Source organism: Hippopotamus amphibius, chromosome 12 (genome assembly GCF_030028045.1).
Source record: "Hippopotamus amphibius kiboko isolate mHipAmp2 chromosome 12, mHipAmp2.hap2, whole genome shotgun sequence".
In the NCBI taxonomy this organism is placed as follows: domain Eukaryota; kingdom Metazoa; phylum Chordata; class Mammalia; order Artiodactyla; family Hippopotamidae; genus Hippopotamus; species Hippopotamus amphibius.
Window position 1 is genome coordinate 76,196,773 of NC_080197.1, and position 25,987 is coordinate 76,222,759.

General features: G+C 42.3%; 1 protein-coding gene across 8 annotated transcripts in view; it reads left to right on the plus strand.

Moving 5' to 3' along the window:
- ANO2 (anoctamin 2) overlaps positions 1–25,987 on the plus strand; it is a 357,498-nt gene that overhangs the window by 157,227 nt on the left and 174,284 nt on the right. For 7 of the 8 annotated variants that reach the window (XM_057702096.1, XM_057702095.1, XM_057702098.1 and 4 more), the window contains one exon: positions 25,363–25,497. The exons of the other annotated variant lie outside the window; for it this stretch is intronic. In XM_057702096.1, the coding sequence (XP_057558079.1) occupies positions 25,363–25,497 (135 nt within the window). The remainder of the gene's footprint in view (positions 1–25,362; positions 25,498–25,987) is intronic. 8 annotated transcript variants of the gene reach the window in all.

Here is a 25,987-nt window from a genome sequence, read left to right on the forward strand (position 1 = left end):
CCCAGAAGCCAGAGAGCCAGGGGGCCTGATTGGTCACCCTCTTGGGGCACAGACCAGGAGTGACGGGGTGGGTCTGCAGCTCTACACAAACCACTTTCACAGCAGCATGTGCTAGGCTCCTGAACCCCCTTAGGAATTGTTTTTAAGTCAATATTATGTGTAATATGGTGGAGAAATCATTCTAAGTAACAATATTTTATTTCAAAGAAATATTAATGGATATGGTACTATAAAATTTATTACATATGATCTTTTATAATATTCATTATACATGAAGACAAGCTTACCCTTTTCTTTTTTAACAAAAGTGGCACACACTGTTTATGATATCACATTGAAGTATGCAAGGAAAAAAAACCCATGTTCCAACCAATACATTTTTAAAATAGCAGAGTGTGTTATCTTTGGTTTGGGTAATGATGTATATAAAAACAGACTGAAATTTTTTATGATATTACAGCTTTGAAATAGACAAAAAACCACTTTCATGACCTGAAATTTGGTATGTTTTGCACTTTGAGTTTAAAATTTAACTGGTTTAGGGTCTAATATTTATCCTTCATTCCCAAATGATGAGGTAAAGGATAAAGTTTTAGGCTACTTTTGCAAAGACTTCTCCGTAGACTACTCTTGGTGGTTGGGGACAATCTTTATTTTTATTTTTTTCTTCCAGTTTTACTGAGCTGTAATTGACATCCAGCACTGGATAAGTTTAAGATGCACAGCACGATGATTTGACTTACATGCATTATGAAGTGATTACCAACTTTAGTGAACATCCATCATCTCACATAGATACAAAATTAAAGAAAGAGAAAAAATTTTCCTTGTGATGAGAACGCTTAGGATTGACTCTCTTAACAACTGTTATATTTAGCATACAATAGTGTTGATTAAATTTTCATGTTGTACATTACATTCCTATTACTTATTTATCTCGTAACCGGAAGTATATACCTTTTGACTGCCTGCCTCCAATTTCCCCTCCCCGTATTCCCTCTGGTGACCACAAATCTGATCTCTTTTTCTATGAGTTTGTTTTTAAATACAGTTGACCTACAACACTATGTTAGTTCCTGTTACACAACATAGTGATTCAATTTTTTATGCATTTCAAAAGGATCGCTATGATAAGTCTAGTTACTATTTGTCACCGTACAAAGATATTATATGGTTATTATATTCCTCACAATGTAGTCACGTGAGGAATACTCGTGACTCATTTATTTCTTATCTGTGACTCATTTATTTTGCAGCTGGAAGTCTGTCCCTTAATCTCCCTCACTTGTTTCTTTCCTCTCCCCACCCACATCGCCTCTGGCAACCACCTGCTTGTTCTCTGTATCTATGACTCTGTTTCTTTTTCTTATGCTTGCTCATTTGTTTTGTTTTTGAGATTCCACATATAAATGAAATCAAACGGTATTTGTCTTTCTCTGTCTGACTTATTTCACTTAGCACAGTACTCTCTAGGTCCATCCATGTTGTCACAAATGGCAAGATTGCATTCTTTTTTAATGGCTGAGTAATATTCCATTGTATATATATACTGCATCTTCTTTATCCATTCATCTATTGATGGGCACTTGGGTTGCTTCCATGTCTTGGTTATTGTGAATAGTGCTGCAGTGCATGTTGGGGTACATGTCTTTTTGAATCACTGTTTTTGTTTTCTTCAGGTAAATACCCAGGAGTGGAATTGCTGGATCATGTGGTAGTTCTATTTTTAATTTTTTAAGGAATCTCCATACTGTTTTCCATTGCAGCTGCAATGTACATTCCCACCAACAGTACACAAGGGTTCCCTTTTCTCCACAGCCTCACCGACACTTGTTTGTTATCTTTTTGATGACAGCCATTCCGACAGGTGTGAGGTGATATCCCATTGTGGTTTTGATTTGCATTTCCCTGATTAGTGATGTTGAGCATCTTTTCATGTCCTGTTGCCCATGTTTAAGACTTCTTTGGAAAAATGCCTATTTGGATCCTCTGCCCATTTTTTAATTGGGTTGTTTACTTTTTATGGTATTGAGTTCTATAAGTTTTTCTATATTAAAAAAATTTTTTTCTTTGTTTCAACTTTTCCAACATTTTTTTTGTGTGTGTGTGCCATGCAGCATGTGGGATCTTAGTTCCCTGACCAGGGATCAAACCCATGCCCCCTGTGGTGGAAGCACAGAGTCCTAGCCACTCGACCACCAGGAAAGTCCCTTTTTGTATATTTTGGATATTAACCCCTTAGCGGATATATTGTTTGTAAATATCTTCTATTCAGTAGGTGGCCTTTTGTTTTGTTGATAGTTTCTTTCAGTGTGGGAAAGCTTTTTTGTTTGATATAGTCACATTTGTTTATTTTTACTTTTGTTTCCCTTGCCTGAGGAGACATATCCAAAATATATTGCTAAGACCAATGTCAAAGAGCTTACTATGTGTTCTTTTAGAAATGTTAAGGTTTGGGGTTTTACATTTAAATCTTTAATCCATTTTGAATTTATTTTTGTGCATGGTGTGAGAGAGGAATCCAGTTTGATTCTTTTGTATATAGCTGTCCAGTTTTCCCAACACAACTTACCAAAGAGGCTGTCTTTTCCGCATTGTATATTTTTGACTCCTTTGTCATAGATTAATTGCCCATATATGAGTTCATTTCTATAGGCTCTCTATTCTGTTCTATTGATCTATGTGTCTGTTTTTGTGCTAGTACCATATTGTTTGAATTAATGTAGCTTTGTAGTATAGTGTGAAATCAGGGAGCCTGATATCTCCAGCTTTGTTCTTCTTTCTAAAGATTCTTTTGGCTACTTGGGGTCTTTTGTATTTTCATACAAATTTTAAAATTATTTGTTCTAGTTCTGTGAAAAATAACTGGTATTTTTATAGGGATTGCGTTGAATCTGTAGATTGCCTTGGATAGTACAGTATTAATATTTTTATAATGTTAATTCTTCCAATCTATGAGCTTGGTATATCTTTTCATCTGTTTGTGTTGTCTTCAGTTTCTTTCATCAGTTTCTTATCGTTTTCTTAGTGCAGGTCTTTTACTTCCTTAGTTAGATTTATTCTTAGGATTTTATTCTTTTTGATGCTTTCAAAAATAGGTAAATAGGATTGCTTTCTTAATTTCTTTTTATGACATTTGTTTTTAATGTATAGAAATGCAACAGATTTCTGTATATTAATTTTGCATATATATTAATTTTGTATATATGCAAATTTTGTATATATGCAACTTTATCAAATTCATTGATGAGTCCTAATAAATTTTTGGTGGTGTCTTTAGGAATTTCTATGTATAGTATCATGTCATCTGCAGACAGTGATGATTTTACTTCTTCCTTTCCAATTTGGATTCCCTTTTTTCTTTTTCTTGTCCGATGGCTATGGCTAGGACTTCCAATACCATGTTGAATAAAAGTGGCAAGAGTGGGCTTCCTTGTCTTGTTTCTAATCTTAGAGGAAATACTTTCAGCTTTTCACCATTGAGTATGATGTTAACTGTGAGCTTGTCATATATGGCCTTTGCTATGTTATGTTCTTTCTATACCCACTTGAGAGTTTTTGATCATAAATCAGTATTGAATTTTGTCAAAAGCTTTTTTGCATCTATTGAGATGATCATATAATTTTTATTCTTCAGTTTGTTAATGTGTATGACATAGATTGATTTGTGGCTCTTCAGCCATCCTTGCATAGCTGGGATAAATCCCACTTGATCATGGTGTATAATCTTTTTAATATATTGTTAAATTCAATTGCTAATATTTAGTTAAGGATCTTTATAGCTATGTTCTTCAAAGATATTGGCCTGTAACTTTCTTTTTTTGTGTGATATCTTTGTCTGGTTTTGGTATCAGGGTGATGCTAGCCTCATAGAATGAGTTTTAGAAATATTTCTTCCTCTGCAAATTTTTGGAATAGTTTGAGAATGTTAAGTGTTAACTCTTCTCTAAATGTTTGGTAGAATTCACCTGTGAAGGCACCTTATCCTGGACTTTTGTTTGTTGGGAGGTTTTTTGTTTATTTTTTATTTTTTAACTGATTCGGTCTCAATACTGGTAATTGTTCTGTTCCTATTTTCTACTTCTTCCTGGTTCAATCTTGGGAGAATGAACATTTCTAGGAATTTTTCCATTTCTTCTAGATTGTTTGTTTTATTGGTGTATGATTGTTCATAATAATCTCTTATGATCCTTTGTATTTCCTGGTGTTGGTTGTATCTTCTTTTTCATTTCTGATTTTCTTGATTTGGGCTCTCTTTTTTTTCTTGATGAGTATGCCTAAAAGTTTATCAATTTTGTTTACCTTTTCAAAAATCAACTCTAGTTTCATTGACATTTTTTATTTTTATAACTCTCTTTCATTTATTTCTGCTCTGATCTTTATGATTTATTTCCTTCCACTAACTTTGGATTTTGTTTGTTCTTATTTTTCTAGTTCCTTGAGGTATAAGATTAGGTTGTTTATTTAAGATTTTTCTTGTTTCTGAGGTAAGCTTGCATCACTGTACCTCCCTCTTAGAACTGCTTTTGCTGCGACCCATAGATTTTGGATCACTGTGTTTTTGTTTTCATCTGTCTCCAGGTATTTTTTATTTCTTCTTTGATTTCTTCAGCGACCCATTGGTTGTTTAGTAGCATATTGTTTAGCCTCCATGTATTTGTGTTTTTTGAAGTTTTTTTCTTGTACTTAATTTCTACTCTCATACCATTGTAGTTGGAAAAGATGCTTGATATAATTTTAATATTTTAAAATTTCTGAGACTTTTGTGACCTATCATGTGATCCAGCATGGAGAATGTTCCACGTGCACTTGAAAAGAACATGCATTTTGTTGCTTTTGGATGGAATGTTCTATATATATATCTGTTAAATTCACTTGGTCTAATGTGTCATTTAATGCCAGTGTTTATTGATTTTCTGTCTGGGTGATCTGTCCATTGATGTAAGTGGGATGTTACAGTCCCCTACTCTTATTGTGTTACTGTCAATTTCTCTCTTTATGTCTGTTAACTTTTGCTTTATGTGATTAAGCAAATATATGCACATTGGGTGCATATATATTTACAATTGTTATATCTTATCAATTGATCCTGTTATCATTATGTAATATCCTTCTTTGCCTCTTATTATAGTCTTTGTTTTAAAGTCTATTTTGTCTGATTTAAGTATTGCTACCCTGGCTTTCTTTTCATTTACATCTGCATGTAATACCTTTTTCCATTCCCTCACTTTCAGTCTATGTGTGTCTTTAGATTTGAAGTGAGTCTCTTGTTGGCAGCATATATATGTGCCTTGTTTTTGTATCCATTCAGGCACTCTGTGCCTTTTGATTGGAGCATTTAGTCCTTTTACGTTTATAGTAATTATTGGTAGATATGTACTTATGGCCATTTTGTTAATTGTTTTTGCATTGTTCTGTAGTTCTTTTTTGTTCCTATTTCTTCTTTTTCTCTTTTCCCTTCTGATTTGATGACTATCTTTAGTGTTGTGTTTGGATTCTTTTCTCTTTTGTGTGTATCTACTATAGATTTTTGGTTTGTGGTTATCATGAACTTTATATATAGCAATCTCTCCATGTGTGTCTCTCTGTCTCTGTCTCTCTCTGTCTCTCTCTTCCCCCCTCCCCCCCAAATAATCTCAACCTAAAATAATCATCATTTTAGGTTGGTGATCTCTTATGTTCAAGGGCATTTTAACAATGCTGCATTTTTACTCCATTCCCCATGTTTACTGTTTTTGAAACCATATTTTACATCTCTTTATTTTGTGTATCCCTTAACTACTTGTTGTGGATATAGATGATTTTGCTTCTTTGTCTTTTAACCTTTCTACTAGCTTTACACATGGTTGATTTACTACTTTTATTGTATATTTGTTTTATTAATGAGTTTTCCTTTTGTAATCTTTGTATTTCTAGTTGTGGCCTTTTCTTTTTTGCTTAGAGAAGTCCCTTTAACATTTCTTGTAAAGCTAGTTCAGTGGTGCTGAACTCTTTTAGCTTTTGCTTATCTGTAAAACTTTTGATACCTCCGTAAGATCTGAATGAAAGCCTGCTGGGCAAATTTTTTTGGTTTTAGGTTTCTCCCTTCATCACTTTAAATATATTGTGCCACTCCCTTCTGGCCTGCAGAGTTTCTGCTGAAAAGTCAACTGATAGCCTAATGGGAGTTCCCTTGTATGTAACTTGTAGCTTTTCCCCTGCTGCTTTTAATGTTCTCTCTTTATCTTTGATTTTTGCCATTTTAATTATAGTATGTCTTATTGTGGTCTGCTTTGGGTTGATCCTATTTGGGACTCTATATTTCCTGGACCTAGATGTCTGTTTCCTTTCCCAGGTAAGGGAGTTTTCAGCTATTATGTCTTTTTTTTTTTTTTTTGGCTGTGTTGGGTCTTTGTTGCTTTCTCTAGCTGTGACAAGTGGGGGCTACTCTTCATTGTGGTGCATGGGCTTCTCATTGCAGTGGCTTCTCTTGTTGAGGAGCATGGGCTCTAGGCACACAGGCTTCAGTAGTTGCAGCACACAGGCTCAGTAGTTGTGGTGCATGGGCTTAGTTGCTCCACAGCATGTGGGATCTTCCTGGACCAGGGCTTGAACCCATGTCCCCTGCATTGGCAGGTAGATTCTTAACCACTGTGCCACCAGGGAAGTCCAGCTATTATGTCTTTTTTTTTTTTTTTTTTTTTTTTTTTTATGGCACACGGGCTTAGTTGCTCCATGGCATGTGGAATCTTCCCAGAGCAGGGCTCGAACCCATGTCTCCTACCTTGGCAGGCAGATTCTTTACCACTGCGCCACCTAGGAAGTCCAGCTATTATGTCTTAAATATGTTCTTTGCCCCTTTCTCTTTTCTCCTTCTGGGACTCATGTAATATGAATGTTAGAACACTTCAAGTTGTCCCAGAGGTTTCTTAAACCTCACTTCTTTATATTATTTTCTGTTTAGCCAGAGTGATTTTCTGTTTAGCCAGAGTGATTTTCATAAGTCTTTTTTCCAGTTCACTGATCCATACCTCTGGATCTTCTGATCTCCTAGTGATTCCTTTTAATGTATTTTTCATTTCACTTATTGTCTTCCTTATGTCTGTTTGGTTCTTCTTTATATTTTCTAACTCTTTGTTAAAAACTTCTCTGTTCATCCAATCTTCTCCCAAGTTCTTTAAACATCTTTACAATCATTACCTTGTTCTTTTTATCTGCTAGATTGATTATCTCCTCTTCACTTAGTTCTTCTTCTAGGATTTTATCTTGTTCTTTCATTTGGCATATAATTCTCTGATGTCTCATGTTGCCTAATTTGCCGTTTTTATTTCTGTGTATTTGGTAAATTGGCTATGCTTCCCAACCTTGGAGAAGTAGCCTTTTGTAGGGGAGGTCCTGTGTGTCCCAGCAGTGCACTCACCTCTGGTCACCAGACATACATGCTCTAGGGGTGTCCCCTATGTGGGCTGTGTGGATCCTTCTGTTGTGGTAGGCTGACTTCTGTGGGTGGTCTGGTAGGCATGACCCCCAGTCCAGTTGGTTGCCAGGCCATGCCTTGTATGGGGGCTGCTGGCTGCTGATGGGCAGGGCTCAGTCACAAGGTGGCTGGCAGCTGAGACTGGGAGGGTCCTGGGTCTAGTGCTGGCCTGCTTGTGGGTGGGGATGTGTTCTGGGGTGGGTGGGTTGTGGGGTTGGAGGTCCTGGATCTAGTGTTGGCCTGCCAGTGGGTGTGGCTGGCTCTTGACACCCCAGAAGAACTGGCTGACTTCAGGTTCTGAGGTGTCTCAAAGCTGGTTTTGACCTGCTGGTGAGTGGGGCTGGATCCTGGGGTGGCTGGCTGAGGGATTCAAGGTATCTTGGAGTTGATGTCAGCCTGCTGGTGGGTGGGGCCAGGGACCAATGTGTCCCGGAGCTAGAGCTGGTCCTTTGGTGGTCAGAGCCAGATCCTGGGGTCTCCAGCTGCAGGGCCTTGGGGGTCCCAGGGCTGATGTTGGCCCATCGGTGGGCAGAGCTTGTGGGCAGGGCTGGTTCCTAACGTATCAGGCTGTGGAGTCCAGAGTGTGCCAAAACTTTTGTTGGTCACTGATGGGTTGGGCCAGATCCCAAGGTGGCTGGCTGAGGGGCCCAAGGTGCTGGTCTGCTGGTGAGTGGGTTGGGTCCTGATATGGTGGGCTTCAGGGCTGCAGTGGTCCTGGGGCTGGTGGGTGAGGCCAGATCCTGGGGCTAGTGCTGGCCCACTGGTGGGTGGAGCTAGGTCCTGGAGTCTCTGGCTCTGGGGCCTGGAGGTCCCAGAGCTGGTGCAGGACTGGTAGTGTGTAAGGCTGGTCCTGTGGCTAGTTCCAGGCCCACTGGTGGGTGGTACCAGGTCCTGGGGTCTCTGGCTCCAGAGCCCTGGGTGCTAGAGCTGGTGTGGGCTAGCTGGTGTGCGCGATCGAAGCCCAGGCAGTCCTAAGGCTAGTGCCAACTCACTGGTGAGCAGAACCAGGTCCTGGGTGTCCTGGGGCTTGTGCTAGTGCACTGGTGTGTGGGGCTGGGTCTTGGGACCTCTGGGGTGTAGGGCTACATCCTGGGGCAGCTGTAGTCTCAGAAAGTCTTAAGGCAGCCTGCCTGCTGGTGGGTGGGACCATGCCACTGCTCAAGTAGTTGCTTGGCTTGGCCAGAGGTGTCCCAGTACTGATGCCAACAGGCTGGTGGGGACAGCCAGGTCCTGGCACTAATAAGCTAGAGAGAGGATTTCATAATGGCGCTTGCCAGCTCCAGTGTTCTCGTGATAGGAGCAGCTCCTAAAATTGGCCTCCAGCAGTGTCTGTGTCCCCAGGGTGAGCTACAGTCACCTCCTGCCTCTCCAGGAGGCTCTCCAAGATCAACAGGTGGGTCTGACCCAGGCTCCTTTCAAATTACTGTTTCTGCCCTGGGTCCTGGAGTGTGTGAGATTATGTGTGCATCCTTTAAGAGTGGGGTATCTGTTTCCCCACAGCCCTCTGACCCTCCTGGAAGTCAGCCTTAGTGGCCTTCAAAGCCGAACATTCTGGGGGCTTGTCTTCCCAGTGCAGGACACCTAGGCTGGGGAGCCTGATATGGAGCTTGGACCCCTTACTCTTTGTGCAGAACTTCTGCAGTTGTCATTCTCCTCCGATTGGTGCGTTACCTACCCGGCGCGGGGTAGGTTTGACTATATGGCGTCTCTGTCCCTCCCACCCTTCTCATTGTGGTTCCTTCTTTATATCTTCAGCTGTTGATGACCTTTTCTGCTAGAATGTGGTTTTTCTCATCAGTAGTTGCTCTGTGAATTGTTGTAATTTCGGTGTGCTCATGGGGGGAGGTGAACTCAGGAGCTTCCTACTCTGCCCCTGACAGTCTAACTCGCAGTAAATGAAAAGCCAATTGCATACAATTAGATATGATAGCTCTGCCTCCTTTAACCTTGTTTTTGGTGATGAGAAGTCTTTATATATCATATAATAATTTTGATCAGTTATATGCAAGTTATGGATCCTTGAGAGTTTCATGTAGGGGCAAATGTATTGACTTCTTTCTTGCCATTTTTATGCTCTGCATTAAGGTGTTATATTTCACCCTCAGTGTTCCTTATGTTTCCATCTTTATTTAAAGCTTGGTTGTGGGTAAAAAGTAAACAATATTTCAGAATGAAAAGGAAAGCAATGTGAAAGGCCAAAACTACTAGGTAATAGATGGCTGGCGGACTAGGTGTGAGCACGTGGCTTTAATCACTGTGTGACATGTTCTTGGAAACTCTCACTCTGCTCATTAATAAACAGAAAATGTCTAAACAGTTATTTTACGTATTGCTTTTTTTACAAATGGAAATTGGAACAGATGCCATCGCTGCCTTTTTCGATGTGAATGAGCTTCTGGAGGTCACAGGGTTTTGTAAACCACTGAGTGGAGAATTCCGCTTTAGCTGATCCTTAGGGTCCTTTTCAGTATTTTATTAAAATGCTAGAAAATAAATCATAATACTTTATAAACTGGGAGGCTCAAGTCTGCATTATCTTCTACCGTGTTACCCAAGAGGTACACATCAGGGGTAAAGTGTAGGCTTGAAATCAGGCTGCTCTGAATTGAAATCTGGACTTTTCTCTTGTTAGCTGTGTGACCTTACACAAGTTTCTCAATTTCTCTGAGCTGTGCTCAGCTCACGCAAAGAAGAGGGACAGGCCCAGTAACCACCTAATGGGGTTATTGTCAGGACTTAGCATCCATTAAACAAATGGTTATTAAGCCACTGCTGTGTGCCAGGCACATTCTAGGGACTAAGGGGACAGTGGTGAGCAGGACAGAAAAGTCTGCTCTCATGAAGCTTACATTCCAGCAGTGGAGATGGACAAAAACAGGCACATTTAGAAAACAATGTTAGGGGATTTCCTTGGTGGTGCAGTGGTTAAGAATCCGCCTGCCAATGCAGGGGACACGGGTTCGATCGCTGGTCCGGGAAGATCCCACATGCCTCAGAGCAACTAACCCCATGTGCCACAACTACTGAGCCTGCACTCTAGAGCCCGAGAGCCATGACTATTGGGCCCATGTGCCACAACTATTGAAGCCCACTTGCCTAGAGCCTGTGCTCCACAACAAGAGAAGCCACTGCACTGAGAAGCCAGTGCACTGCAACTGAAGAGTAGCCCCCGCTTGTTGCAACTAGGGAAGGCCTGTGTGCAGCAATGAAGGCCCATTGCAGGCAATAAATAAATGAATAAATAAATAGAATTTTTAAAAAAGAGAAGCCTTCTCTTAAAAAAAAAAGAAAATAATGTTAGCTAACGTTAAGTGTTATGAAGAAAAATGAAGCAAGAGGAGAAGTTAGGTGCCCTTTGGGATGGGATGAACCCAGGAGGCCCTTCTGAGGAGGTGATGCTGGAGCAGAAACTGAGGAAGCAAGGACATGAGCGTGAAAGTATGAGGATGGGGTTCCAGGCAGAGGGCACAGCCACAGCAAAGGCCCTGAAGTTTGAGCAGATAGGGTGTGTTTGAGGGACAGTAAGGACCCATGAGCTAGATCCAAGCCAAGAGGGGGACTGTGGGAGAAAGTGAAGTTGGATTTATTTCAGGGGGGTCAGAGCGTTGGGCCAAATCAAATAGGACCTTGTAGATCATGAAAACAATTTTGGGTTTCATCGTACGTGTGATATAAAGTCCTAAAACCACCTGGAGAAGAGGAATGAACAAATCTGACAGATTTCTAAAAGGATTCTTCTGGCTTTGGAGTAGCAAAGAGATTTTAGGGGCACGAGTGGAAGTGACCGAGGTGAGGGATGATAGCCATTGGTCCAGAATGTGAGTGATGGAGAGGGTGAGGCATGGTTGGATTTGGTACATTTTTGAAAGTAGCATCTAGGCTTAGATGTAGATTGTGAAAAACAGAGGCAACAATGATTACTTCTGTGTCTTTTCCCGGAGCACCTGGATTGAAATGTGGAAGACGGGGCAGGGCAGTTTAAGTGTGACAGCAGTGGCAGAGGCACCCGGAGTTCCACCTTGGCATCATTGACCTTGAGACTCCTATTAGTCTTCCGCAGGGAAATGCCAAGTAGGCTGGTGGAATTGAGAGGCTGGAAACCAACAACCTGGAAAAACATAAATACGCTGCTTTTCTCTGATTCCATCCCATGAACTGGGGGCAAATCTCATAACTGGGAAATGAGCCTTTCTTGACGGTTTTAGGGTCATTGGGAATCTACAGCCATCACTGTGAACTTTTATCATATAAGATGTTCTTCTCTGTTTTGTGGTGTTGTGTGGTAGTTAAGAGCAGGGGCTTTTGGACCTCGACAGATAAGAGATTTTGGATCATCTGCAACCCAATGGCTTCACCAAGGTATTTCATCTTTACGTTTGCATTTGCTCATTTGTTAGATGGAGCTATAATACCTGTTTCTAGGAGTGCCATGTAAGCTTGTGAATTTCATGCCTTGTCCATGGGTCTCTGGCTGAGGGGGCTTGTGGAGCCTGAAATCCGGACCACACTCTGCTCCCTGAGCCTCGTGCCTTGATGGGGGACTGTCCATCCCCAGAGGAAGGAAGCTTTCCATTCATCCAAGGACTCTATGGGCAACCCTGTATCCTTTCACAGGATTCTTGTGAGGATCGTTAGAGAGAGTGCACACACAGCATTCAGCTATTTTCTTTTCTTTTGGCATGGGGGCGGGGGCATGGCTGCTAACCGAGGTCCACCTACCTGCCGAAGGAAATACAGAAAGCAGTAGAAAGACAGGGGTCAGAATGTGCCTTGAGTGTTTTTCTTGGATTCTGAAGATGATCCTGCCAAGGCTTTGGTTTCTGGAAGCTTGGTTTCTTCCTGCCTTGTTTTTCTTGCTTTAACTTACTTTCTCAGCTTTGACTTCTCATTGGCCTGACTTTTCCACCTGCCATTTGCACCTCCCTTCTCCAGTTGTGCCCAGACTGGATGCCCCACACATTGGGTCCCTGGCCCTCTCAGGTCTCTGATCCTGTTTGCCCCTCTGAACACATCTGCTATATGCAGGGCCTGGGATGGACCACGTCAGCCCTGCTGATTCTGGCTCCTGGTCCTGGTCCTGCATCCCGTCAGCCTGGCCCCACCGCTTCCCTCGCTTCGCAGACTGTTCTTTATTTGGAAACCTTTTAAACGAGAGGACTTGGCAGCAGAGAGGGAGGCACTTGACAGAAGTGGCACGGGAGAGTGTTAAAGACTTAGGGTGCTCTGATTCCAACCAGTACTTTTTTCCCTCTGGAACTTCGGAGCAGCTCCCGTCCCATTCGCTGGCGTCTGTGTTGTCTCCTAATGTCAGGACTCGAGCCAAGCCCGATTTTCACAGCCCTGCCACCCTGAGCCCAGCCCCTTCTCACTGTACTTTCTGAATTTGCCCCATATTAGCAAACTTTTATTTCCAGAAGGGGGGCTTTCTCTTGGCCTCCCTGGGAGGCTAAGAACTCAGAGTCTTCTGGCCTCGGATGGTTGCTCAGAGGAGTCAGCAGCTGTGTCTGCTGCCTGTGCCCTGCAGAGGGGGAGGCAGCCCGGCTCCTGCTGTTGGCTTTGGCAGATCCAGCTGTTCTTCCCAACCTTGGGCCCGAGACACAGGGCTGGGTTTGGGCCCTGGATTGCCAGGGTGATGATGAGAAGGCAGACTTTGGGAGGCAGGGGGAGGGATAGTTCTGGGGAACCTGCCATCCTGTGACTGGGGTCCTTTCTCTTGAGCACGTCTGTACTCACTAGAGAGAAGGACCGCGTGCTTGGGGTCTTGGGATTGTGGGTCCTGAGGAAAGAACCTGATCAGCACCCTTCTTTAATAAATATGAACTCTATCTGCACCCAGAGTGTTGCAAATCCCTTTGATGTAGATTCCCTTCTTGGGTTTTTTTTTCCAGAAGTCTTTCTGCCACCCCTTTCCCACGCTGGGGGCAGGTAAGTGGTGGCACATACTCCCTAGGAGTGGGGTGGGGGGTGGAGGGGATAAGACATGGAAGGGAGAATACGCTTTCCCAGTGCGGGAGGTTGTTATAAGGAGAGGAACAAGGGCACAGAAGAGTAGGCGTCAAGGGGTGATTATCCTGGCCCCGCCCTATCTTGGGGTCAAACACTCCGAGTTAGGAGTGGGAGGTAGAGGCGAGAGGAGTGGAGACACAGATATCTGGGGGTGAATCCTAGTACTCAGTGTTTGCCCCTCATCTTAGGGTGAAGCCTTAGGAAACAAGTCCTATAGAGAAGCTCAGAGCCCACACCTGATGCCAGCGTGTCCCGGGCGATTGGGAACAGCCGAGGGAGGTATCTAGGTACATGGGCCTGACATAGCGCCCTCTACAGCCCACAGCCCGCAAATAGGACCTGGGGAATCCAGAGGTTCTCATGGACCGGCGACCTGAGGAGGCAGGGGCTGGGACCAGGAAGAGGCAGCTTGAGCCACAGGTGCCATCGGGATGCCCTCGTAGGACCCTGAGGACCTGGGGGCCCACCCAGTTCAGCTCAGCTCCGAACAGCAGAGACCAGCACAGGGCTCCAAGGTCTAGCCCAGGGCATTCTAGGGGACAGCCTCCCCCAGAAGCTCCCTCCCCGCACCCGTGGTAAGGATGCACACACATCCTCCTCGCCTAAATACTACCTCACAAAGGGCCTGATCGGGGAGACTCCTTGAGCCGGGAGAGCCCGTTCTGATGGGAACTTGAACCTGGAATTGACTGAATATGTAAGCCAAAGAGACTTTTAAAAAATCTGAAAAGATCTAGTCACCTTGAACTGTTTTGCACATCTGAATCCAACCTTAATCCTAACACTAATTTTTAATTCACGTGGTAAGATTTGGTGAGCATTAAATGAGATACTGTGTAAAAGCACTTAATTCAGGGCTTAGCCCTTGTTCCCCGCCAAGTGAATGTCCCATCCCTCCCCTGCTCTCCAGTCGTGACCCCTCATCAATCACAGAATGCTCACGTTATCTCTAGGCGGAGGATACAGGAGAGGACGCTGGTGACTCAGAAGGCAAAACCCGTGCTGGCTCAGGTTTCATCAAAGAGAGGACTGGCTGCCTGGCTTCTGGAGCTGGGAATTTCCAGGCTGTCTTCCAAAGAACCAACCATTATGAACTTTAATTAAAGGCTCAGAGAATTCTCTGCGGAGTCCGTGCACCTGCCCCCAACCCTGCTAAGGGCGCCTGAGTCTGTGTGCCTGTCATCTGTCTTGAGGGGCCAGGAAAGCCTGACAGTTCAGCTTTTGTTAGATGGGGAAGGAAGGTGCCCCACCTGCCACCGTGTCTGGTAATGTGGGCTTGGCGGGAGTTGAGAGCAGCAGCTACCCTCTGGCTGGCACAGCTACCCCCCCCCCGCGCCCCCCCCCCCCAACACCCATCTCCTGCTCCACTCTGGTCTCCTGAGGATGGTGTGGGCATCACCGCCTTGGTTTCCGGGCTGGCCGCCTTGGTCTGGAAGCCGTGTCTTTGGTTGGCCTTCTGAGCTGCCTTCAGATAAAAAACCCCCTTTCAGAGCTGGTGAGAGTCTGAGCCTGAAGGGTATGCATGCCTGACATGGACCACACGCTGTCTGGCTTGAAGGCAAGGGAATGGGTAAGATGCCCTCCAGCGAGTCTGTTGGCCGGCAGATTATAGGACATGTGGTGTCTTCTTAAACCATTTTAAAATCAAAATGTAATATACATAGAGAAAGGTAATGTACAAAAAATATACAACTCACTGAGTTTTTGGAAACTGAACACACGCTTACACCCATTACCCAGATGAAGGAAGAACAGTGTTAGCACCCGAGGTCCCCCCACCCCCCCCACCCCCTATCCTGTTCCCTTGTAGTCACTGCCTTCCTCGGGCTAATGACCATCTGGATTTAGCACAGTTATTCTGCTTTTGAACTTTAAAGAAATAGAATTGCACTGTATAATAATTCTTTTGTGCCTGGCTTCTTTTGTTCAGATGATAGGTGTGAGCTGTGTCCATATTGTTGTGTGTTCTAGTATTTTGTTCGTTCTCCTGGCTGTGTGATATTCTGTTGGGCAAATGTATCAGAATGTATTTATCCATTCTGTTGCTTATAGCCGTCTGGGTAGTTCCCAGTTTGGGGGTATTATGAACGGTGCTGCTGTGACCATTCTTGGTGTGTGTTTCAGCTCACAGACTCCCATCTGTGATGGGAAGATACTTAGGAGGAGAGCTGTGGGGTCACAGGGGACGTCTGTGCTCAGCTCTGGCAGCCACTGCCAAGCCACTTGCCAGTGGCTTTACCTGTGTACATCCCACGAGCACCATGTGAGCATTTGGAAAAATATGGAGCCATTCCAACCTTGGCATTTTCCCTCTTTTTTTGTTTCTGCCATTCCCACGAGTGTGCAGAGGTGTTGTGATTTCATCTGTGTTTCACTGATGATCTGATGCTTAGGGAAGCTGAACACCTTTTCATATGCTTATTGGTCATTTGGATACCTTTTTTTTTTTTTTAACCAATTATTCCTTCATGTCTTTTGCCATTTCTTTATTGAATTATCTGCCTGATTCTTATTGATCTTTGGAAGTTTTTCATGTATTACAGATCCAAGTCCATTGTGGGGACATGTGTATGTAAATATTTTTCCCATTCTGTGTTTTGTTTTTTCACTCACTCACTAGTGTCTTTTGATGAACAGAAGTTCTTCATTTTAATGGAGTAGATCACATCAATTTTTAGAGTAATATCCTGTAGAACAGTTAACGTTTATTGCTTGCTGTGTCCTCGTATACCTTACTCATTTAACCTTCACATAGACATATTTTTCAAATGGGAAAAATGAAGTTTAGAGAAGCTGAAAGACTTTCCCAAGTGTGGGAACAGGTGCTTGCCCCGTCGTTCCTACTCCACAGCCTGTGTCCTGTGATCTCTGCTGTTCCACAGAAGGTACTAGCTAATATCCATGGGCATCGTTCAATCCTCTGCTGCCTTTTGTTTGGGCTGTACATTGCTTTCCAGTTAAATTAGTTGCCAACATTTAAGAATTAGGAGAAATACAGATTTCCAGAATTTTTTTTTTTTGAAAATAATATCTGATAATACTGGTCCTGTTTTCCTACATGTCACCTGGGCTGCTGGAGCTGAGTACCTACTGCTCCCCATAGATGGGCCTGAACCCTCTAGTTTTTCACTGGTGGTACTTTGATTGGTCCTTCCTGGCCTGCATCAATTGTTTATGTTCCCTGCCTGGCTCCTGCGGACATCTGAGTTTTCAACCCTGCTGTCCTGTTTCCTGTAAGTGACATAATTGGCTCTTCATCCTTCTCTGTTGCATCTGTTCTTACCTTTGTGCATCCTGACCTTCCTGTCTCCTTTTTCCAGACATCTAGGCTCTGTGCTCAGGCTCCCTGTCCACCTCTCTAGCCAGCAGCATTTTTATGGATAAACAGAGTAGTCAGCTGCTTATGTGGGGCAGTTAGAAGAACCCCTCAAAATATCCTACCCCTTCCTTTAAGAGGTAAAAGCATTATATCTCCGTCAAGCTTGGAATGCTAACATTTTCCTGAAAGAAGTGACAAAGTACCCCAGTAGGATTTAATTTATCAGATCAGCTCCTTAAGCAAAAGCCTAAAAGGCAATGAGAGAGAAGATTTGTAGATAGTATGGCTTAGGAGAGTGGTCAGGGAAATCTCATGTCTCCGAGTGGCTGGATGCCTTGGATGGGATGCTGTGATGGGAAAGCTTCAGAGCTGGAAAAAAGTGTGAGATCATGGTCGGGGATGGGGGTTGGATGGGTGGCTGTGTGGTCCTTTTAGAACTTAGCATATTTGCCCTGGGCATGTCTTCTACCCAACCATTTCCTTTTCTTCTCTAAATCCCTCCTGTAAATCAGTATAATGTGGACATTAAGAGCTGGAATCTCAAGTTAAACTCACTGAATTTGAATCTTGTCTTTGCTTCTTACTGGCTGTGTGACCTTGGGTTAACCAACTTTTTGTACTTTAGTTTCCTCATCTGTAATTTGAGGATAATAACATACTATCTCATAGGGTTGTGAGGACTAAAAAATAAGATAATATTTATACTCTTCTTAGAATGGAGCTTGGCAAATAATTAGCCCCCAATAAACATCAGTTACTGTTGCTGCTGTTGTTACGTTGGCAAGAGCACCAGACATGGAGGGGACCCATGACAAGAGATCAAATTCTTGCTCTGATACTGATCCTCTGTCAGGCACTGGCCGTGTGACCTTAGACAAGTCTGTGTATCCAGGGAGGGTCAGTGTGCTCACCTGGAAAAGATATTGTGAGAATGAAAAGTGAGGTGAAACAAGACAATCAAGATGAAAGCACCAGGGCAATTTGTGTTTATTATGTCTCATCTGTCTCCTGCCTTCTCTCTTCCCCTCTCTTCTTCTGGAGATGGGTGATGGACTAGTGAAGAAGGTGAGGTGAACATCCTTGGAAAAATAACTAATAGCATCACATTCACTGACACGGAAGATAAGAACTGTAGTGATGTCTCTTTTTTATTCCCAATATTGGTAATTCATGTTTTATCCTTTATTTTCTTCATCAGTCTGACTAAATATTTATTGATTTTATTAATCCTTTCAAACAACCAGCTCTTGGTTTCATTGATTTTTCTCTTTCTAATTTCATTCATTTCTGCTCCCCCTTTATTATTGCCTTCTTTCTGTTTGCTTTGAGTTTAATTTATTTTTCCAGTTAAAGTGCAAGCTTAGGTGATTGATTTAAAGCTTTCTTGTTTTAGAATGAATATACATATATGTATAACTGAGTCACTTTGTTGTACACCTGAAACTAACACAACATTGTAAATCAGCTCTACTTCAATAAAAGAAATTCTGGATGAACTTTAAAAAAAAAAACACCTTTCATGTTTTGGTACCAAGTATTCAATGCTATAAATTTCTAAGTATTACTGGCATTCTAAGTATAATGGCATTCCACAAATTTTGATATGTGTGTTTTTATTTTCACTCAGTCAAAAATATTTTCTAATTTCCTTTGTGATTTCTTCTTTGACCCATGGGTTATGTAGAAGGATATTGTTTAATTTCCAAATATTTGTGGATTTTTTCCGGGCAGATTTCTGCTGTTGATTTCTAGTTTAATTCAGTTGTGGTCATGGTACAACATTTTTATTATTTCAATTATTTTAAGTTGGTTAGATTTGCTTAATGATTCAGAATATGGTCTGTCTTCATGAATGTGTATTGCAAAGAATGTGTTTTCTGTTGTTGTCTGGTGGAGTGTTGTATAAATGTCAATTCGGTCAAGCTGGTTTGAAGTGCCTTCTATATCCTTACTGCTTTTCTGTACTTGTTCTGTCAACTACTAAAGAGAAGTACTGAAGTCTCTAATTTATACTGGAGGTTTCGTCTGTTTGCCCTTTCAGTTCTATCAGATTTTATGGCATGCATTTTGATCTATGCATTTGACATATGTATTTTACTGAATATGTTTTGGATTATTAGGTCTTCTCAGTGGATTGATCACTTTATGATTATTTGATGTCCCTTTTTATACCTGGTAATGATCTTTGAACTCAAGATTATTTTGTTTGTATCAGCTTGCTTTTGATTAGTGTTGGCATGGTATGTCTTTTTCCAGCCCTTTACTTTTATTCTATATATGCTTTTATATTTTAAGTGGGTTTCTTATACATTTATACTTAATGTAATCATTAATGTATTTGTATTTTAGAGTTACCATATTACTATTTGTTTCTCCTGTTCTGTTTGTTCTTTGTCTCTGTTTTTCCTCTTTTCCCACTTTCTTTTAAAATAAGTGTATCTTATGATTCCATTTTACTGCCAACATTGGCCTACTAGTTATACCCATTTAAAAAACTTAGCAGTTGCTCTAGGGTTTACGAAATACGTCATTAACTTGTCACATTTTACTTTCAAATACTATTATACCACTTCACATAGAACATAAGAATCTTACAACAGCATACCTCGATTTCTTCCCTCCTATCTTTTGTTCTACTATTACATACATTTCACTTTGATGTATACTGTAAACCCCACAATACATTGTTACTGGTTTGTTCTATAGTAATGTTTCTCAGAGTCTTTTTCCATTGTTTCTTCCCTAAGACACTTTGTAAACATTTTTTTCCTAAATCCCCTCTTTCCCCTTGAAATACTACAAACGTCCTATATGTCGGTTTATATTCTTTGACCTTCTGGAGGCCTAAAAATAACTGTAATAAATAAGATAGTTTTTGGCTTCCAAAGAACCCGTTTTATCCCCCTCGGGACGATATTGCCCCTATTGAGTCATAAAGGCTTTAGACAGTGAATTTTCTTTTAAAAAGATCAAAATAAGAAAAATGTCTTTATACTTACCTTTCTTTTTACTATTTCTGGTACTCTCTGTTTCATTGTGTGGATCTAGATTTTTAACTAAAGAACTTCCTTTAACGTTTCTTGTGCAGATTTGTTGGCAATGAATTTCCTCAGCTTTTGCTTGCTGAAATAGTCTTCTTTAGTCTTCATTACTTTTCTTTAAAAAATCCTATTGTATTCATGAGGCTTCTTTTTTTAAATTAATTTATTTGTTAATTGGCTGTGTTGGGTCTTTGTTGCTGCACACGGGCTTTCTCTGGTTGTGGCGAGTGGGGGCTACTCTTCATTGTGGTGTGAGAGCTCCTCATTGCGGTGGCTTCTCTTGTCACAGAGCATGGGCTCTAGGCATGTGGGCTTTGGTACTTGTGGCACATGGGCTCAATAGTTGTGACTCACGAGCTCTAGAGCACAGGCTCAGTAGCTTAGTTGCTCCATGGCATGTGGGATCTTCCTGGGGCAGGGCTCGAACCCATGTCCCCTGCATTGGCAGGCAGATTCTTAACCACTGTACAACCTAGGAAGTCCCTTGTCTTCATTTCTGAAAGCTATTTTCTATGTGTATAGTATTCTGGGTTGACTGTTTTGTTTTTTTTACCCCCATACTTTAAAGTTGCCACTGTTATCTTATGGCTTGCGTAGTTTCTGCCAAGAAATTGTCTATAAATCTTACCTTTGTTCCTTTGTATATAATACCCTCCTTTCCTCATTCCTATTCCCCCCCCCCCCCCCCACCAATCCAGTTTAATTAAAGATTTTTCTTCCTCTGTTTGGTTTTCAGAAGTTTGATTGTGATGTGTCTAGGTAAGTGGGGTTTTATATTTGTTTTTGTATCTATTCTGCTTGGGGTTCTCTGGAGTTCTTGGATCTGTTTTGTTGTTTTTGATTAATTTTGGACAATTCTTAACCATAATCCATCCAGATATTCCTTCTGTCCTGTTTCTCTTAATCCTTCTGGGACTTCAGTTACATGTATGATAAATCCTTTGATATTGCCTATAGCTCTTGATTGCTAGATTCTTTTTTCTTCTTTACTCTTTGTATCTTAGTTTGGATAACATTCATTGACTTATATTCAGGTTTGTTGAGTCTTCCTTTGGCTGCATTCAGTCACCTGCTAAGGCACTCTAATGAAGACATTTTTTTCATATCTGATGTAACTTTTTTGCTCTAGTATGTCCATGTTATACTTTTGTTTTTTATTTTAAAATCTGTTTGATATGAGTATTGCTACTCCAGCTTTCTTTTGATTTCCATTTGCATGGAATATCTTTTTCCAACCCCTCACTTTCAGTCTGTATGTGTCCCTAGGTCTGAAGTGGGTCTCTTGTAGACAGCATATATATGGCTCTTGTGTTGTATCCATTCAGCCAGTCTGTGTCTTTCGGTTGGTGCATTTAGTCCATTTACCTTCAAGGTGATTATCGATATGTATGTTCCTATTACCATTTTCTTTGTTTTGTTTTTGTTTCTGTAGGTCCTTTGCTTCTCTTATGTTTCCCACTTAGAGAAGTTCCTTTAGCATTTGTTGTAGAGCTGGTTTGGTGGTGCTGAATTCTCTTGGCTGTTGCTTGTCTGTAAAGCTTTTGATTTCTCCATCAAATCTGAATGAGATCCTTGCTGGGTAGAGTATTCTTGGTTGTAGGTTCTTCTCTGTCATCACTTTAAATATATTGTGCCACTCCCTTCTGGCTTGCAGAGTTTCTGCTGAGAAATCAGCTGTTAACCTGATGAGAGTTCCCTTGTATGTTATTTGTCATTTTTCCCTTGTTGCTTTTAATAACATTACTCTGTCTTTAATTTTTGTCCATTTGACTAACTCTATGTCTTGGTGTGTTTCTCCTTGGATTTATCCTGCCTGGGACTCTCTGTGCTTCCTGGACTTGCATAGCTATTTCCTTTCCCATGTTAGGGAAGTTTTCTACTATAATCTCTTCCAATATTTTCTCAGGTCCTTTCTCTCTCTCTTCGCCTTCTGGGACCCCTATAATGTGAATGTTGGTGCATTTAATATTGTCCCAGAGGTCTCTTAGTCTGTCTTCAGTTCTTTTCATTCTTTTTTCTTCATTCTTTTCTGCATCAGTAATTATCACCATTCTGTCTTCCAGCTCTCTTATTCGTCCTTCTGCCTCAGTTAATCTGCTATTGGTTCCTTCTAGTATATTTTTCATTTCAGTTATTGTGTTGCATATCTCTGTTTGTTCTTTAATTCTTTTAGGTCTTTGGTAAACTTTTCTTGCAACTTTTCAATCTTTGCCTCTAGTCTTTTTTCAAAGTCCTGGATCATCTTCACCATCATTATTCTGAATTCTTTTTCTGGAAGAGTGCCTATCTCCTCTTCATTTAGTTGTTTTTCTGGTGTTTTATCTTGTCCCTTCATCTGGTACAAAGTCTTTTGCCTTTTCATTTTCTGTGTCTTTCTGTGGCTGTGATTTTCAGTTCCACAAGATGAAATAGCGCTGATACTGCTTGATTCTGCTGTCTGCCCTCTTGTGGAGGAAGCTGTCTAGGAGGCTCGTGGGTGCTTCCTGATGGGAGGGACTGATGGCAGATTGGGCTGGGTGGCTGGAGCTCAGTAAAACTTTAATGCGGTTTGGTGGGTGGAGCTCAGTGACACTTTAATCTGCTTGTCTGCCAATGGGTGGGGCTGTGTTCCCACCCTGGTGGTCATTTGGCCTGAGGCGACCCAGCACTGGAGCTTACAGGCTCTTTGGTGGAGCTAATGGTGGACTCTGGAAGGGCTCATGCCAATGAGCACTTCTCAGAACCCCTGCTGCCAGTGCCCCTGTCTCCTCGGTGAGCCACAGCTGCCCCCCACCTCTACAAGCAACCCTCCAACACCAGCAGGTAGGTCTGGTTCAGTTTCCTATGGGGTCAGTGCTCCTTCCGCCTGGGTCCTGGTGAGCACACTTTTTTGTGTGCCCTCCAAGAGTGGTGTCTCCGTTTCCCCCAGTCCTGTGGAGGCCCTGCAATCAAATCCCGCTGGCTTTCAAAGTCTGATTCTCTGGGGATTCCTCCTCCCGTTGCTGGACCGCCAGGTTAGGAAGCCTGACATGGGGCTCAGAACCCTCAGGACTTCTGCAGTGTAACTGTTCTCCAACTTGTGATTCACCCACCCAGCATTTATGGGATTTGATTTTAACGTGATTGCGCCCCTCCTACTGTCTCATTGTGGCCTCTCCTTTGTCTCTGGATGTGAGGTGGTTTTTTTTGGTGAGTTCCAGTGTCTTTCTGTCGATGGTTGTTCAGCATTTACTTGTAATTCCGGTGCTCTTGCAAGAGGGAGTGAGCGCACATCCTCCTACTCTGCCATCTTGATTCTTCCCATGTTATACTTTTAAATTTCTGTCTCTCTATGGAAAGTCCCAATTTTCTCATGTGTGTGTCCTTCTTTTGTATTAGAGTCTTCCTTACATGTTATTATAATTATTTTAAAGTCCCTGTATGATAATTCTGGCATCTAGAGCAACTTTGGTTTTGGTGATTTCTCAAGATTTTTTATTGAATTCTGGACATAGTGTTTGAAAGGACAGTAGAAACTGAAATAAATGGTATTTACACCCAGAAATGGGCTTATGTCTCTTTGTCAGGCAGTTCGTGAGGGGAGTGGAGTCAGTCCAGTCAGAGGTGGAGGTGGCTTTGGATTTTGGTGGTGTTAGAGTCACTCAGTGTACTGTGGACTTCAGACGCCTTCAGCAGCAGGATGCTGTTACCATGTGCTTCCTGTGGGCCGTGGAGCACTGGAAATTGGTCCTCACCCTTCCCTTTCCGTCCTTTGCCACAGGGGGCCTCTCTCCTGCCCCTCCTCCAGTGTCAGACTACTGATCCTTATTACTCTGTGCTTAAGGCTTTTGATTTGAATGAAGGATGGTTCTGGGAGGTGATGGGCTTTCAGGCCTGTGTGCATCCAAGGGGGCTCTCTGGTTCCTACCTTGCCCACGATTTTTCTCATGAGTAGCCAGGTGGCGGTCGTCGGGTGGGATCTTGAGTGCAAACTCCTCTTGCGGCTGGAGCTCCCAGTTATTCTGATCTGTCATGCTGACCTGCATTCAGCTTCCAGAACCTTAAAAATGTTAGCTATTTCTTCTCATTCACTTTTATGGTGAGGGCCTTTCCCTGCCATGCTCTGCCAAACACGAAGCTGTCACGTGTCCCATCTTTCTTTGGAGGAGCTCATCATTTTTTTTTTTTTTTAAATTCAGCTCACCTGGGGGACTTCCTAGGTGGTGCAGTAGTTAAGAATCCACCTGCCAGTGCCGGGGACACAGGTTCGATCCCTGCTCCAGGAAGATCCCACATGCCGTGGAGCAACTAAGCCTGTGCACCACAACTATTGAGCCTGTGCTCTAGAGCCTGTGATCTACAACTATTGAGCCCATGTGCCACAACTGCTGAAGCCCATGTGCCTAGAGCCTGTGATCTGCAACAAGAGAAGCCACCATAATGAGGAGTCTGTGCACCACAACGAGGAGTAGCCAGGTAGCCCCCGCTCGCCGCAACTAGAGAAACATATTGCTCCATGTGCAGCAACGAAGACCCAATGCAGCCAATAAATAAATAAATAAATAAATTTATTAAAAAAAATTCAGCTCACCTGGTTATCTTGCAACCTCCACTGTCTGATGGGCTCATGAAAAGTCCTGCTTTCACAGATTATCCAGCTTTCTTTTGTTATTAGGGTGGAAGCTACATTTCCTGGCAATGTCTGCTTCCTAAGTGGAGGCTGTGCTCTGTTGGTGGATGCATAGATTTTATTTGTTCTCCTTATTTTCTAGTCCTTTCATCAAAGGGTGGGCTGGGCTCCTATTTCCCTCCTGTGTTTTATGTCAGGGGTGCGTGAGAAATAAAATATACTTCTCTGTGGGTTGTGTTTTTCTCATCAGTTATTCATAATCAATATTCATCTAAGGGAAAACCCCTCTTTAGAGGCTTGCTGTGGTCATTTACTAACTTTATGAAGTGGGGAACAAAAAGATATGGGTTGGTACCTTTTCTTTTTAAAAGAAATCACTTTTTATTATAAAAGTAATTCATGAACAAAGTAGAGAGTTAAAAAATGCAGAAAGATAAAAAATAAATAAAACCCACCCATAATCCCATCAGCTAAAGAAATCATGACTTGTATTTTATTGAATTTCTTCTAGTCATTTTTCTATGAATGTATCTATGTTGGTTTGTATACATCAGTATACGTGTCCCCAAATTTGTGTGTTTTGTTTAAATAAGCTGGTTTCAAAAAGGTGTGTTTTTCTCTGAGTTGAGTACTGTGGCACTCATGAAATTCCAATATGTTATTCATGTTTGTCTGGTAAAGATGCCAAAATGTATGGCATTTTTTTTTTCAGTTTGCTGTTAGGGCTGGGTTCCTTCTTGCAGCTTCTTTACATGAACAGCCAGGACAGGTGTGTATATGCGATTCATTTCAGAAAAGAGCGGTTGTTGATTCCCTTTGCTGAGGTCTCCCCTTCCCCATGTAACTTCTGTCCCTTTCCATTTGTGCCAACCCATCGTCAGGTTTAGAGCAAACAGAAAGAAGGAAAATCTGTGATCTTCTCAATATATGTTTTATTTTCTTCGTTTTCCAGAAAGTATTTTGGAGAAAAAATTGGACTGTACTTTGCCTGGCTGGGATTATATACATCCTTCCTCATCCCGTCTTCCGTCATCGGGGTCATCGTGTTTCTTTATGGATGTGCAACAATCGAAGAAGATATTCCCAGGTGAGTCAGCTTTAAACGAAAAGGCTCAGTTCCCACGTGTAAGTCATTTGCAGTTTCATCCCAGTTGCAAGTACATTGTACATTTCACATGTTTCCTTCCAAAGGCTCACCCTCTGTCCTCCTTCCCCCTTCCCTTCCCTCTCAGTCCTGAGAGGTGTGGGAGCAGCGGATTCTGGGAACAGCTTAGAGCCATGCTGGGTATGGCCACTTCCTTTCTTGGTCAAGCTCTTCTCCAGGACCAGGGTCTGATTAGGCAGGTGGAAGATAACTGGTGAAAAATAAGTCATGACTGAGAAAAGCTTTTTACCCCTTGGTTTCATGACTTTTTCCCTCTGGTTTCCCAGACGAGCAAAGGCAGGAAGTGTTGAGTGGCACTGGGTAGGGAAGGCGTCTATGTGGTCAGACACTGCTGGGATAAAATGCTGTGAGGCCATCTGCAGAAGCAGGCAGCTCTGGAGCTGAGGACGCCTCAGCCCTGGCTCAGGATTTC